This window comes from Myotis myotis, unplaced genomic scaffold, assembly GCF_014108235.1.
Source record: "Myotis myotis isolate mMyoMyo1 unplaced genomic scaffold, mMyoMyo1.p scaffold_m19_p_7, whole genome shotgun sequence".
NCBI lineage: Eukaryota > Metazoa > Chordata > Mammalia > Chiroptera > Vespertilionidae > Myotis > Myotis myotis.
The window spans coordinates 8241094-8257725 of NW_023416379.1; the positions used below are offsets into that span (position 1 = coordinate 8241094).

The 16632-nt window shown below is 37.4% G+C and overlaps 1 protein-coding gene across 12 annotated transcripts in view; it reads left to right on the forward strand.

Annotated features, from left to right (window-relative positions):
- The window catches only part of SYNE1 (spectrin repeat containing nuclear envelope protein 1), a 387376-nt gene that overhangs the window by 131854 nt on the left and 238890 nt on the right, over positions 1–16632 (forward strand). For all 12 annotated transcript variants that reach the window (XM_036316912.1, XM_036316911.1, XM_036316914.1 and 9 more), the window contains 8 exons: positions 1335–1499; positions 3198–3365; positions 5449–5619; positions 6453–6593; positions 9196–9356; positions 11335–11485; positions 14510–14737; positions 15129–15227. In XM_036316912.1, the coding sequence (XP_036172805.1) occupies positions 1335–1499; positions 3198–3365; positions 5449–5619; positions 6453–6593; positions 9196–9356; positions 11335–11485; positions 14510–14737; positions 15129–15227 (1284 nt within the window). The remainder of the gene's footprint in view (positions 1–1334; positions 1500–3197; positions 3366–5448; positions 5620–6452; positions 6594–9195; positions 9357–11334; positions 11486–14509; positions 14738–15128; positions 15228–16632) is intronic.

The following is a 16632-nucleotide window of genomic DNA, read 5'->3' on the forward strand; positions in this document are numbered from 1 at the left end:
TTTCTGTTTTCTCTAAGCTTCATTTTTTATATCAAAATTATAATCCCCTTAAATGCTAGAGGTGCTCAATAATATCATGCTCTACCAAAGGAAGGATCTACAGGGGTGGTGAAAATAGGTTTTCAGTTGTCCCTATGGGTAAAGACACGCAGGTGGTGATTATTACAATAGTGTCATTAACTCTGTGTTTCGTGCACTCACAGCTATTAACCCACTTTTTTCCCACCGTACATTACTACTGGTGGCCATTATGGTACAAAAATAATTCTCACTGTAGAATGAAAAGATCACTTGTTTCTGGAACCAACCATTTTCTGGCTGGTGTGAATTTGCCCTATAAGGCCCTCTGGAGCAAAACATGTGGCTGGAGACCACTCTGCCCTCGCAGTGCCCGGAGCGGGCGGAGGAGGGAGAGACTGCCTGAACCCCTTTCCCTGGGTCCCCTGCCCTCTGAGGGCCAAAGCCCGAGTCTTTCTGGCTTTGTCTTGGCCCATAAGCCTTCCTTTCCTGGATTAGAGTCATGATCCGGCTTGTGTATCTTACTCTCTAGGCCAGCCGTGGGCAAACTACGGCCCGCGGGCCAGATCCGGCCCGTTTGAAATGAATAAAACTATTGAAAAAAAAAGACCGTACCCTTTTATGTAATGATGTTTACTTTGAATTTATATTAGTTCACACAAACACTCCATCCATGCTTTTGTTCCGGCCCTCCGGTCCAGTTTAAGAACCCATTGTGACCCTCGAGTCAAAAAGTTTGCCCACCCCTGCTCTAGGCTATTGACTTCTAAAGGCTAACAAAAAATATGATTTAATGAAGTTAAAATAAAATAAATCTTTAAGTTATCTATAACAGTATTCAGCAAGTGACCTCTTCAATAAAAGAATCAGCTAACTAAAATAAAGATTCTTTTTTTCTTTTCTTCGAAAAATACCACGTTCCTTCCAGCTTACAGAAAGCAAGATGACAAAGTATATTATATACTATAATTCCCAATTTTGGTATCAGATAGTCTTCTACAGTACTTTTAGAAGGGTCCTTGTTGGGATCCAGGGAATCTGTAAATATCTAACCATGTAATCATGAAGGTAACCTTTGGTTTAGAGAGTACTGACTTTACACATGAGGTATTGGCCTTGGAGAAACAGTTCCTTCTCGTACTTGTAGCCTTTTGTGAAAGACCTGAACAAAGTGAAATGAGCAGGCACTCCATTGGGGAATGAATGCCTGGCATTCCTACCGGCCCCTTACATACCTTCTCAGGTGGAACCCTTTCTTGCTGGAAAGTTCTGATGCACAATTGTGTTTTGTTCATCCAAGTGTTCTTTCGTTCCAGGAGATAAGAAATGGTGTTACCCAAAAAGGCGAGACTCTTGGCTGGCTGAGATCCAGGCTTCAAGTTTTGATTGAAGTTTCTTCTGAGAAAGAAGCCCAGAAGCAGGGCGATGAGCTGGCGAAAGTATCTAGTTCCTTCAAAGCTCTCACAGCTTTATTGTCAGAGGTATATCATTTACTCACACTCTATACAGTTCTGGGCAAGGAATCTGGAAGGTTCTTCCTCTTCGGTTTGTAGTTTAACAAGCAAGTTTATAAAGAAATCTTAGTTGAAATAGAATAGTTGATACTTAGTTATATAAATATTGGTAGAAAAGATGGGTAGGAAGTTTGAGGTATGGTCTGTGCCATTATCAGATATATTATCAGACAAATATTAGTTCAGATTAATGATCTATAGCTGAAATACAAAGCTTATCAGTTCCATAGTTTTTTTACTCTTAATAAGAGCATTATTTCATAGTCAGTTTAAGGAACATCATGGAGGTTAAGAACTCAGGCTTGAGAGTCAAGCAAACTCAGAGTTAGTGTTTAACTCCGGTACCACTTTACATAAATAAGCTTGTCATTTAATATCTCTGGGACCTTGTTTTTCTTACTTGTAAAGCAGGGCAAAAAAATATGCCAAAAGGTAATTTCAAGAGTTGAATGCAATCATGTATTCACAGCACTTAATACAGTGTCAGAACAGAATACGTGCTCATAGCCGATGCCTGGCAGTAATGGACTGCTCAGTGTTTAGTCTGCGGCCCCGTAAGATCTTTTAGGTAAAAATCTACTCATTTTAAACTTCTTGGTATACAGTTCAATGTTTATATTCCTTTATAGATTAGAATATACAAACCCATCTGCTTCATTTCTGATAGGGCTACTTCCACCCTCTGCTAGAATATTTTTACTCACCGGGTGGTCGTACAAGTCTACTGGGTTTGTGCATGGAAAGTAATGTAAGAATGTAAAGTAGAATAGATAGTTATCAGTATTTTTCTTGAAATCACTAATAAGCTTGCAGGAAATAATGATCAACTGAATGGCTACAAAGTGCCTTGATTCTGAAGATCCGGAATTCTTCCTAGCAATCTCTAATGTAACAGTTGGCCAGTTAACTTTTTATACTTTTAATCCATGTGGACCTGCTTAAGACTCTAGTAGTGAATTTGCATAAATCAAAAATACTCTGAACTGCTTGTGATTTGAGTTTTATGTGATCATTTTGATATGTAACATATAGTGTTCTTAAGAATTTTTTTGACAAATTGAAAACAGCAATAGGATTAATCAAATTTTGGAACATAAGCCATTCAAAACCTTTGATGGCCCATCTTTCATAGCAGAAGACAAAGCTGAAAATTGAAGAAAATGACAAGGAAAAGAATCCACTAAGGAACCACAAAAATCAGAAATTATATTGATGCTTTGCCTGAAATATTGGAAGTGCATTTTTAACAAATACCCTTTTTTTTTCTCTTTGTCCTCTATACAAAATTTTTCTTACTTTAAATAGGATACACTAAACTTTCTTATACCACAGGTTTTTTTTAATGATTTTATTTTAGTTATAAGATTGAAATGAAAGCGATCCAGGAGACAATATATATAATATGTGCAGTTGTATTACCCTGCCTTGATTTTTGAGGCTGAGCAGGTTTTTAATATACCACGCAGCACCATAACAAATGATCCTTGCGACTCCCATAAGTGACTATGCAGTTAATAATAATAAAGAAGCTTTAAAACATTTGAAAGAATAAAGATTAGGGATCTGTGCATATATTGCAAGTTGTTGAGAAAGACTTTACACATATTCTTTAAAAAATTAAGATTACATGAGCATATGATTTACAATATTTTCATGAACACGTAGGTTGAAAAGATGTTAAGCAGTTTCGGGGACTGTGTCCAGTACAAAGAAATCGTCAAGAGTTCCCTCAAAGAGTTAATTTCTGGCTCCAAGGAAGTCCAGGAGCAAGCGGAGGAGATCTTGGGCACGGAAAACCTGTTTGAAGCGCAGCAGCTACTCCTTCATCACCAGGTAGAATGGCCCTTCTCCTAGTGCATTTGTGCAACGTTGATAGCTGATTACTGATACCAGAGAGAGGACTAGCATGGAACCGGGGTGAGGGCGAAGGGAAGGGCAGGGGTGTGCAGGAAGGAAAGGAACCCAGCTGAATGGTTAAAAGGAAGCACTTTTGGTCTCTCTCTTAAATATAAAATATTTCAAAGATTCTGCAAGACAAATTCTCAGCCTGAATGGTTTGAGGACATGAAAAAATTCAAAACATATTGTGAAGGGAAAGTTGGTTTTGCTATAAAAACCTTTATACAACGTGCAAATTGTCTGTTTCATAACAGAGATGGGAAGCATGGAGATAATTGCTTCCTATTTGAGATCAACATTCTTTTGTCATTACATAAAAAATCTCACTTTTCAATTTATAATTCTGAATACATCTTAGTCTGAGAAATTATGATTTACCTGGAGTACCAGATCTTTCTGGAGAGTGTGCTTTATAGGGATAGAACTGGAGTAAAGACATTCTGGTATATCTATATATATATATAAGCTTAAGTGACCATTTCACCGTTCGACCATTCAACCAGTAGCTATGACGCGCACTGACCACCAGGGGGAAGATGCTCAATAAACAGGCATGAAAACATGGAACAGACTGATGAATCTCAGAGGGAAGGGGGGAGGGGGAGGGGGAGGGCAGGAAGAGATTAACCAAAGATCTTATATGCATATTAGAGGCCCTGTGCATGGATTCATGCACCGGTGGGAACCCTCGGCCTGGCCTGTGGGGATCAGGCTGAATCCATGCACAAATGCTCTGACATCCTCCAAGGGGTCCTGGATTGTGAGAGGGTGCAGGCCAGGCTGAGGGACCCCACTGGTGCATGATTCTGTGCACCGGGCCTCTAGTATATTGATAATCTGCAATTTTAATCAGTGTCACTTGTCAAACTCAATATAAGTGGAAGTATAATTCACGTAAAATATTTAATGGCAAAATTCTAGCTAACTGCCCTACCCAGTTTGGCTTAGTGGATAGAGCATCAGCCTGTGGACTGAAGGGTCCCAGGTTCAATTCTGGCCAAGGGCACATGCCAGGGTTGTGGGCTCGATCCCCAGTAGGGTGTGTGTAGGAGGCAGCCGATCAATGATTCTCTCTCATCATTGATGTTTTTATATCTCTCTCCCTCTTCCTTCCTCTCTGAAATCAATAAAGAAATACATTTTTTAAAATTCTAGCTAACTTAATGTCTAGCAAATGGTAGCTAATTATATATATGTAATATATAAAAATTAAAATTACACTAAAAGTATATGTAAAATGGCAGCTTTTAGGCTTTATGGATATATTTAATAATTATAAAAAACTGTGAGTATAGAAAAGTTCATGCTTGGTAGTAATATTGTTCTCAATTATTGTAAAAGTTGTGTTTGGGTTTCAATTTAAGTCAGAGAAATATGAAATTGTAAATATTTACATTAATTTTTTAAAACTTCACATTTCTTGGGTCAGGTGCTTGGTTATATGTGTGTTTACTTGTGAAAATTAATGAGCCGTACATTTGAGATTTGCCTACCATTCTGTTTGTACATTATAATTCAATAAAAAGTTTATTTTAAAACATGACTTTCCCCAGATTTCTCAGCAGATTAATCATTCTGAATATGCGTAGGAATTACATTTCTTAATAGTAGCATTTCTTAGAGCATAAATGATTTTTAAAAATGGACTTAGGACTTCATGTGTTTAAGCAGAAAGTAATTATTTTAGGAGAATCATGGCAAATGAATAGCTTTGCCAGATTCCTTCTGGAGTATTGCACAGAATGCTAAATGTTGTCTGAATTTGCACATAATCAAAACACCAAGACCAAATGATGTCGTTTACCATTGAAAACACAATATTTATAAGTAATGTCCATCTTTGAGTAATGCACAGTCTTCATTGCCGTTTTCACTGTTCATGTTGACTTTAAATAGAGCTTGGGTCCAAGCTGTGTGAGCTCCTACCATTTTGTATCTCCCCTAACGCTTGGGCGCTATGTCCCTGCCTAGTCGCTTAGAGTAACATGTATGTCCACCCTTGAACAAATGCTTCCAGCAAAAGACAAAGAGAATCTCTGCAAAGAAGAGGGACGTGCAGCAGCAGATGACGCAGGCCGGGCAGGGAGAAGGCGGGCTGCCCGGCCCGGTGCAGGAGGAGCTGCGGAAGCTGGAGAGCACCCTGGACGGCCTGGAGCGCAGCAGGGAGAGGCAAGAGCGCCGCATCCAGGTAGGAGCCTGGAGTCCAGAGCTGGGCAGCCCCCGGCCACAGGTTACACATCCTGTTGGGAGAAGCTGCTTGTTTCCACCCCTGATGCTCCCACATCGTGTTAGCTATTTACCTACTTAAGCACCACACCAGCCTTATGCAATGGGTGGTATAATTAGCACATTTTGCAAGTGTGGATGCTTAGAAAGGAAAGAGTTTGAGCACCTGACTCAAAGTCACAGAGCAGTGGCCCACAATAAGCCAGGATTTTAATTCACACTTGTCTGAATCTAGAAATTGACACGGAATTATTTCTCATTTCTGCAGTCCAGTAGCCACAAGGTTATACTTTACTGTGATCTTGGCACATTACCTGAAATAAAGTTTTTGAATTTTGCCACCTGCTCACTTCTCTCTTCCATTCTCCCCTTCCTTCCTCCTCCCTTCCCTCCCTCCTTCCTTCTCTCTCTCTCTCTCTCTCTCTCTCTCTCTCTCTCTCTCTCTCTCTCTCTCTCTCTCTCTTTCTCTTTTTCTTTCTAGAATCTGGGAGACTTTCTTTTCCTTTGTCCTTTATCTACATTTTAAGGAATATCCTTAGATGCATAGGACATTACAGCTGGTAGAAAATTCAGAGTCCTTGTCCACACACACTCTTTTTGTAGATGAACTAAGGCTCAAAAGGGAAATTCTTTGTAGAAGCCTTTAGGATTGTCTTTATTGAGTATAATGTGTGAAATTTGAACAGAGTCAACGAGAAGTTGGCAGCCTGACAAAGAATAGAAATGTGAACAATATTTTGTGACATACTTTGATAGCTCATAACATTATATGCTGTTTATTTTTTTCAAATGTAGGTCACATTAAGAAAATGGGAGCGATTTGAAACCAACAAAGAGACAGTGGTCAGATACCTTTTTCAAACAGGTTCCAGCCATGAGCGCTTCTTGAGTTTTAGCAGTTTGGAAAGTTTGTCTTCAGAACTGGAACAGACAAAGGTACATCAGTAAGACAGAGAGTCTCTTGGTACTCATTACTCGGAAGAAAAACTGTGTTTTCACTCCCTATTACTATTAATCCTTATAATTATGCATTTAATCAGTACTTAATTGTTTATTGATCATCCACTCTTCAATACACTGGTCAAGCTTCTCTGAGGAATGAAAACATAAATAAGATTTAAATACCAAGAACTGAGAGACAGTTTTCATTAAAGTGGGAAATAGTTTCCTAATAAATAAATGCAATAAAGGAATTCTGAGGGCAGTGATGCTCTTCATGATGAAACGGGACACTTGACTAATTGTTTGCAGATGCTGCTGCACAATCCCTTCTAAGCTAGAATCACTGTTCTCTATTGCTTTGCTCACTTGATATTGTTTATACGGCCTTCATTCCGGTGGTAGCCCTGGAGTGGTTGTGCTAAAGAACTTGAGTGCTTTCTGTCTGCCAGTATGTGGGAGGGTGCTCATGGAATATCATGTTTAATCTTCACAACAAGGGATTGCTGGTGAGTTACAGAAAATTCAGAGACTTATGTGGCTCAGGGTCACATGACTGGTGAAGGGCAGAGCCTGGTTGCAGCTCCAGGCCTTTCTGATGCCAGAGTCCTCTCTTTCCTGCTATACCCTGCTGCCACTCACACGTCATCTCCTTAGGATATGGATATAACACCTGACAATGTTATTCTATTTTTGTTTTATTTGCTCTTTATCAACACCATTCTCTTCTTTGGATTCCTTTGTGTTGTGCTTGCTCCATACATATACCTCTCACAACAGGCTCTGAGACTAAATGCATATAAACAATTTCAAACATAATTCTACTTTCTCCACAGTTTTTTCTTGGTTCTGGGAAACATTAAGGGGGAAAAATACTATTTTTTACTTCTGATTCTATTCATGGGATTCTGAAAGATTATGCTGTGAAGTCAGTCTTCACAATTGAATCCGCAATAACTAAGCTCACATATATCAGTAGTGCAGTGAGTGGTTATAAGCTTAGAATTCAGAATTGTGACATTAGCAAATACCGTATTTTATGATATTATAAAATATCTACTACTAGTATAAGGAAGCTTTACTTACTCATTTTTATTCTCTTAAAATGCAGGGTACTTCTCTGAAATAATGTTGATATTTCTATGGGGACATTAAATCTTTCAAACATGAAGTTATAATAGGATTTATGTAGTAACTCTATCTTATATGGCATTATGTAATAATTCTGGGAGATGCTCTGTGGGAAAAGATGGCTATTGAAAATCTGACTTTAAAAAATTATTTTACATTAGGTTTCCACATTACCTACTTAGTAGATGGTTGTTTGTGATGAAAATTTAAACCTCCTGTGAGATTTTCTTACATGAAAAAAGTGAGATTAATTTTTTTTTACTCAAGATTATCCTTTGGTTTACATTTTTAAATTCAGTAGTCAGTAGTTCAGGTAACCACTAAAATTTACCAGTGCCTCAAACATATTAAATTAATTTTTGGTTTTTTGAATGAAAATCATTGTGTGAATTTTATAAGCTATTTTGTCCTCCATTTTACATGAGGGACATCAAAAATTATAATAGGTACTTGCCAGAGTTCCAGGTAAGTTAATAACCTACCAGAAAAGCATCATGGCATTTCATACGAAAGAGCCAGAACCTGGAAAGTAATTCACCAAAGTTCAACAACTAGTAATGATCAAAGCAGAGATTCTGGTCCATGTATGACAGTTGTAAAACTTCTCTTCTTTCCACCATGTGGTATGTGGATGTATAGAAAATAAGTTCAACACCGTTAACATTAGATTATGTCTCTTTTCAGAGAACTAGTTAACAAAATGCTTCTTTATAGTAAACTAGAGGCCCAGTGCACAAAATTTGTGCATGGGTAGAGTCCCTAGTCCTGGCCAACAATCAGGGCTGATTGAGGCCTTCCAGCTGCCAGCCAGGGCCTTCTTTCATTCCACACCATCCCCTGGTGGTCAGTGCACATCATAGCGAGCAATCAAATTCTCGGTCAAACTCCCCAGGGGATACTTTGCATATTAGCTTTTATATAGATAGATAATAGTGATACTCTGTATTGACTCAGATAGTTGTCAATTAAATAAACAAATATTTATATTTATTGCCCTGGGAAATTAGTATCTCTATGATTGAAAAAATCAATCACTATTGATTGTCCTGATTATTCTGAAATGTCCTGTGATAAACTAATATATTTGTGAATAAGTTAATTATTATAATGCAGCTCAGAATTCTAAACAATAAACCCAAACCAGGAAACAGTGAAAAAACATTTTTGTGAGAATTGTTGGATTACTGTGAAGGTATATATATATATATATGTGTGTGTGTGTGTGTGTGTGTGTGTGTGTATGGTTGTGTATATAAAATGAAAATAGTGAAGTCTGTTCTGGCAATGATGAAAATACATCTGTTTTATGGCTCAGCATATAATATGCTAATACACATGCATGTGTGAATCTACCCATCCATCGAATCTGGGGGAGACTCTGCAGTACATATATGCAATTTATTTAAGGGCAGAGTTTAAAGGAAGTCACCTTCCTAACATTTCTAATATATCTAATATATTTTTCTAGGAGTTTTCTAAGCGGACAGAAGGTATTGCAGTCCAGGCTGAGAGCCTTGTGAAGGAAGCTTCAGAGATACCACTTGGGCCCAAGAATAAGCAGCTGCTCCAACAGCAGGCCAAGTCAATCAAAGAACAAGTCAAAAAGTTAGAAGACACCCTCGAAGAAGAGTATGTGCTTGACACGCCCTAAACTTTCGTCTCTGAGATAAAATTCCATACACTCTTTCCTGTATATTGTATTCCTCACATTCTTTATAAATCTTGAAGTGTCTGTGTAGTTCAGCATGTTTTGAGGAAGCAACTCACAATTCAAAAGACAGTACCGCCAACACAGAAGCCAGCATCTCTAACAGAGCAGAAACATATCAGGGATATGGTCTTTGCTTCGGAAACGGGTTCTGTTTGTGAAAAAGCCATACCTGTTAAAGTCCGTGGCCTTTATACATTGGAGAGGGAATCTCAAAAAGGAACTGATATTGAAAACAAATGTTTACTGAATTATGCTGCTGTCACCAGTTAGAGGGAAGAAGAGATATTTTGCTTGTGTAGGTTCTGGGCTGAAATACATAAGATATAGTCCAAATGTCTTCATCTCCAAGCTCACAGAGCTTGTCAACAGTGCCTCACTATTCAAAATCCACTGATTGATATTCTATTTCCAAAAATTAATTTTAAAAGTCTACTTTATATTTAAATATTTAATATATGTTCACCTACAAAAGGAAAGAAAGAATTGTTTGGCCTATGGTATCCTGTTATGTACAAAATGTACACATAAAAACTTTGGAGGGAATAGACATGAGAATATGGCCAATGTTCCTCAAAACAATATGGCTGAACATTCCTATTTTCAAAGTTATTTAGTGGCAAATCACTGACACATCCTTAAGGTATAGGGCATAATTTCTAAGATGGATTTTTAAATGTAAAATTTGTTTTTATACTCTTAACACTTTGACATTAAGATTGTACATTGCCTAAACTTTAAAGGTTGTTAAATAATATATTTAGAGGAAATTATTATGACTTTAAACTTTGAAAATGTTAAATATTAAATACTATTCATCAAGGTATGGAAAAAGTAAAACTTGGAGTGTATTAGGAAGGAATCTACTTTTATGAGGAATGTCCATTTGAATGCATCTTTATTTAGAAACGTGCCATATAACATAGCTTGCATTTCCTGTACTAATAAGAACATTAGGCACATACAGGGTACATATTTGAGACTGCAATATTACTTAATTGGACAATCAATGATGCCATTGTATTTTTTTTCTTGATGTCTTCAAGTGCCTTTCGGTAAACAGGAAAATTCTTTCTTTCTTTTTTTTTAGCAAAGGGACTTACCAGTGCAATGATAGACTCTAAGTTTCCTACTCTTTTTCTAAACTGAAAGCCATAGTCACATGGATACATATGCATAGCTAATACAAACTGGAAATCTACAGCTAAATTTGTATTCATTAGATTTATTACAAATAAAGCCCCAGTTGTCTAAAAGCATTTAGGGTGCTCATGTACAACGATTTATAAAAGTATTTTGGAATCAAGACTGTAGAGACACCTGAGAATAGCTGACGTGATTATAGATTATAGATTAAAGGCTTAGCTCCAATGATAGAGCAGTCCCTGCCTGTCAACATGGAATTCAAGTTACAAGCTCCATCTTGGTTTGTAAAGATGCCTTTTGTAAGGATCCTGGAGCATCAAGCATCGCTGTGGTCCCGCTCCTCTAAGACAGGAGGACCGTGCCCACAAAAGTAGACAGCTGCACACTGTGTGCACTACGTACGCAGGCAGTTTATTTAAATAAGTTCTGGCAAATACTTAACGTGCCGTTTAACTAGACGATACCTGTATTCAATCCCCCTTGCACCCTGAAATATTTTGTTCGAAGCACACTTCTATTCCTAGCATGGTGCAGAAGCTATTTCGTTAAACGCTTATTCTCAGAGGAGATAGGAAGACGACAACTGACAACTAGTCGGACCAAATGTGCAGTTTTTCCCTGTCCTAGTAGTTTCAACTTTGATATGGTCACAAATGTCTTAACTTATCTTTTTACATAGTAACTTAAGGGGAAATGTATTGCTGTTCTTTATTAAAATACTGCATTTTATTTACTTAATTTGGTTAATTTTAGTATTAAAACCATGGAAATGGTGAAAAACAAGTGGGAACATTTTGGCAATAATTTTGAGACCCTGTCCGTCTGGATAAGTGAGAAAGAAAAAGAGCTCAATGCCTTGGAAACTACGCCATCTGCCATGGACATGCAAACCAACCAGATTAAGGTGACCTGCTCACACGTTCGTTGCATTTCTAATCCATGTCTAGCTTTTAAAAACTCCTTTCTTGCATTTCATCCAATGCTCTTTGGCCCCAGGACAAATCTTTCCTTGCTATGTGACACTATTAAAATTAAATTCACACAGATTGCTGAGCTAAGAGGTCTTGATTGATACCGGGCAACCGCTTATAGATGGAATTATGTGTTAATATTGTCTGACTTAAGCATCCAAAGCTAATATTGTGTGCAATACCATTAAAATGATTTTATGGTTACATTATTTTTTCCTTGATTTTGAATTAACGACATTGGAGTGCTCTGTTGATTCATTTATACAACATGAACTGTATTCTTCATCTACAACTGTGCTTACAGAATTATCCCAAATGTCAAGAGTTAGTAATATTTACCCTCACAGACCACAAGGAGGAGAAATTACTTTATGCGAAGCTATCAGACCCATCGCTCCGATTCTTTCATTTATGATGACTTTCAGGGCATGGACTAGACTCTGTGATATCTGAGCCCCAACTCTAAAATAACCATGTGCAGAGACTGTCATTGTTCGCTCCATTCATATAGTTTAAGAAAAAGATGGGCTGAACGTAATGAATTCTGAGGGTCCGTTTCTCCTTTTTTATATGCAATTTTTACACGTCACATTTTTAAAATTCAGCCACTTCTTTTTCTATCTCAGCCTATTTTGTTGGAAAGGGGAAACCCTCTGACATTTCATTTAATTAAATATAGTGAAATAAATACCAAGGTGAGGGAACATTTCACATTATGACTCAGAGCAAGTCATCGCCATGTGCACGGTGGGAGGGTGCGATCTTGCTTCGCGTGGCTTACATGCTGTGCAGATCATCCTGGTTTATCACACGTCTTATGCAACCGAGGCTACGTGCAGCCTGGTATGTACAAGCGTGCTTACATGCTGGGTGGTATAGTAGGAAAAGCAGATGTTAAGCCATTAGGAATATTCATGGAATATGTTTACTCTTTAAAACTATTTTTGCAAAGTTGTCATTTAATCATTTTTGCTAAATTCTGATAAAACAAAGAATAACACACTTAAATAGTTTTGTCTCAAAATTGTTCTTTCCAGAATTTTAACATACACTTTCTAATTTGCTTATGCTTTCTATTCACTCTTTTCACTATTATTTAACCTTAATTCCAGGACTTTGGAGCTATATCACTTACCAAACATCATTACATTGTTACTCTTTAGGAAACAAAACAATTACATATTTTATTTTTAAATATATAAACATTCAATTGTGGGTTTTCAGTCCATCAGCCTAGAAATACATTTTAATATTCCAATGTGGCATTTTGGAAACTATTTAAAAATGTATTGAATGAATATGAAGAGCAAGAAAATCATTTGCTAGAAATCAAAGATAGAGTGAAATGCACTTTAATGTGGAATCTGGGCTAATAGATTCATGTTCTATTTCCACATAGAATTAAATGATTGGAAATAGTAAAAATAAGGCAATATTTTTCATGTTTTCCATTGAAAACAACCTCATGGTAAAACTAATTCATAATTGCATAGTTGTGAAGGTATTTATCTACAAGCCCACTTTTGGTCTTCATGACATGCTATTCCAAATGAACTGATTTCTTATTCCTAATTGATCATTTATAGGTGTTAAGAACATATACTGGGTTCATCTTCTATCTTCTCATTCTGGATTATATAGTTTGCCTATATGAGTTTGCTAATGACATGCATTACACTAAGAAATTACAACTAAAATTGTTTCATTGAGGTGTTGCAAGCACCTACAATAATTGTTGACACCTAGGAAACACTCAATATCTATTTTTTAAATCTATGAGTAATTTTTCTAAAAAAATATCATTTATAAACAGTAAAACAAAGGAAGAATTGTATTTATGCTCAAACAACAAATACCTATCAAGCATGCCATTGCAGTCATGCATATGGGAAGTAAAATAAGTCATATACTCACACTAGTTATTTCTGATTTGCCTTATCTAGACAGAAATTATCTCTATGTTTTCTCATTTAAGCTTAAGTCACATTATCTTTTTCTAGGGTAACAGTATTTTTCATTTAAATGATTTGAAACAGATTGTCTGAATTTTTATTTTTTATTTTTTGCTTTATTTTGATTGAACGATTTGGCTCTTTTCCTCAGAGAAATAATTTTCATTTTCTTCTACATAAATAAGCCTCTATGTTTTTGAGAGACAGATAGACACTTCCAGTCACATATGCACACACATCCTTGATGGCTTTCAGCACTTTTCAGGTGTTGGCTAATACATAAAATGCCCACAACTGAAACTGTAGCAAGTAGGTGCTTTGTTATAGAACCCACAGCTAGTGAGTAAAGCAGTGGCAATACAGGGGGGCCAGGGCCAGCAGTAGAGGCGTCACCTGAGGAATTGTTGGAATTGCAAAGACTTGGCTCCACATTAGACCAACTGAGTCCGAGTCCCTGAGGATGGGGGCCAAGTGATCTTAATATAGTCCAGACTTGGAATATACTGGCATAAAGGATAGATGATAAATGTGAAAAGACTGGGTTTAGGTCGGAGTGGAATCAGATAAGCTTGTAGTTAGGTCAAATTTGAAATACTACATTTTAGGAGATTTAAGCGAATGTCAATATTAGCATTCCTGTGAGTGATTGGAGCACACTCCTTCTCAGATCAGTTGGTTAAAATCCTTGACTCATAGGGTAAGCAGGGAATTCCAGCTGCCTTCAGCGTTCCGGGGACATCCCCCTGCTTACATCACTGCAGGCAGGAGTAGCTATTTCTCTTCATTCTCCATCCAGGGAGCACAACCACCCATGTATATTTCAGACATAATCTGCATATCTATCCTCCAAAAATGAGGTCAGCAAACACATGGGGTTTGTTCATAGCTGCTCTCTGACCACCCCAATACATTGAAATGTCCGTTTTCTCTCTGCAATATTTGTATCATTTCAGGAAGGCAAGCTTGCTCAGCCTGCGTTGTCATTTTTCTCCTTTTGAATACTAGGTCACGATTCAGGAAATAGAAAGTAAGATCGGCAGCATCACAGGGCTGGAAGAAGAAGCACAGTCTTTTGCCCAGTTTATTACCACTGGAGAATCAGCCCGCATCAAGGCCAAGTTGACACAACTAAGAAGATACTGGGAAGAACTTCGAGAGCACGCACAGGGTCTGGAAGGAACAATCCTGGGACAGGTCTCTCAGCAGCAAAAGTTTGAAGAGAATCTTAGAAAGGTAAGAATTGGCCCATGCATGCTACAGTGACCTGTTTCACACCGCATTTATAGGGAAATGCAGTAAAAAGTCCAGAAATAGTGGAATAAGGAAACAACACAATTTGCCAATTATTTACCAAGTTGTCCATGATGCTTAAGTTTATAACTATTTTTATGGCACATTTTTGAGGGAATAAAAAATGTCATTATACATTGTGTTCAGATAGGCATTAAGACATTTATATTTCTTTGAAATAATAGGACACATTCATTTTAGATTTTTTTAAACGCATTTTATCAACACATTGAAAGTTATCCAGAAATGATAGGCATGCTGCTTCCCCAATAACCTTTCTCGTCTTGATGTATGTTTTTCCCACCATTATTTTGATATTTCACCAATGTTGTAGGCCCAGCAGTCTGTGTCTGAATTTGAAGATAAACTTGCTGATCCAATTAAAACATGTTCTTCAGCTACAGAAACATACAAAGCTCTCCAAGAACATATGGTAAGAGTATGCTTCAACATTTCTGCTTATTTATCAACTCAGAAACTTGATTAATCCTGCTGAAAAGGAAATATAGTAAACATTTTTATGAGAGTTAAAATTTTTAAATGTTTATGTTATATGAGGAATGATATAGATCCAGCATATTTACTTCATAGGACACAAAAAAATATAAACATGCAAGTGAGTTTTCATTAAAATGTATGTTAAAGAAGTATCCATTTAAAATATATTTCTCTCTCTCCATGGACATGGACAACAGTGTGGTGATTGTGGGGTGGAGGAGGATGGGTGTAGGTGGTGGAAGACAGGGAGGGGATAAGAGATGAAGGAAAAAATTAAATTTTAAAAAATACCTACTTTGTTCCAGAAAAAAAAAGTCTTCCTCTCTCTTAATTAGAACATGTAACTTTTTCATATCATAGCTTTAATAAATCCTGCTACCTCTTACCAGCATTATAAAAATTAAGTATGCAGAAAAATATACATGTGCAGAGCAGATTTCAGATTTTAACCCGCTAGACTCAAATGTGCCAAGACTATGTCCCCGCTCACCTTTTCGCAGTGACTGGCGTTTTTGGTCTGGTCCTGAACTGGTGACCGTTGTGAGATGTTTTACGAAGGAACAGTAGATGCTTCTGGCAGAATTCAGGGGAAGGAGCAAAGGCGGAACATCAGGCACAAAGAAATAGTAAAACAAAATATCTGTTAATTAATAAACAAAAAAGTATGTTATCCCTGTTACATGTGCATGTGTACGCACACATACATACATGCGGGAAAGGGCTGCAGGGACAGAAAGCAGACAACTGGCAAAGGCACATCTGGAAAGAGGAGAGGAACTGACGTCATTGGAATTGTTATAATAACGATGTGTTTTTGTGTTACTGATGTCATTTTTTAAAAAGTACCCCCAAAATGAGGAAAATTAAGTTAATTGAATTTCATGGAATTATTTTAATAGACAGCTAAGTCTATTACCAGAGAAGATAATATTCTATTTTTCTTAATATTTAGATTTCTGAAGCCAGTTATTTTCCCCTGTCTTGACTTTCTGATTTGTAAAATGGGGCTAGTGAAAGAACATAACTCTTAAGGGTCTGATGGACAGTAAATGAGTTGGTGTATGTAATGTACATACCACAGTACCTGCCACATTCCACGGCTACTTATGGTTATTATCATAACTAGGCCCAGTGCACGAAATTTGTGCATGGGGGGGGGTGTCTCTCAGCCTGGCCTACACCCTCTCACAATCCGGGACCATCAAGGGATGTCCAACTGCCAATTTAGGCCCAATCCCTGCGCAATCCGGGACCACTGGCTCCTAACCACTAGCCTGCCTGCCTGCCTAATCACCTCTAACTGCCTCTGCCTGCCTGTCTGACCACCCCTAACCACTCTG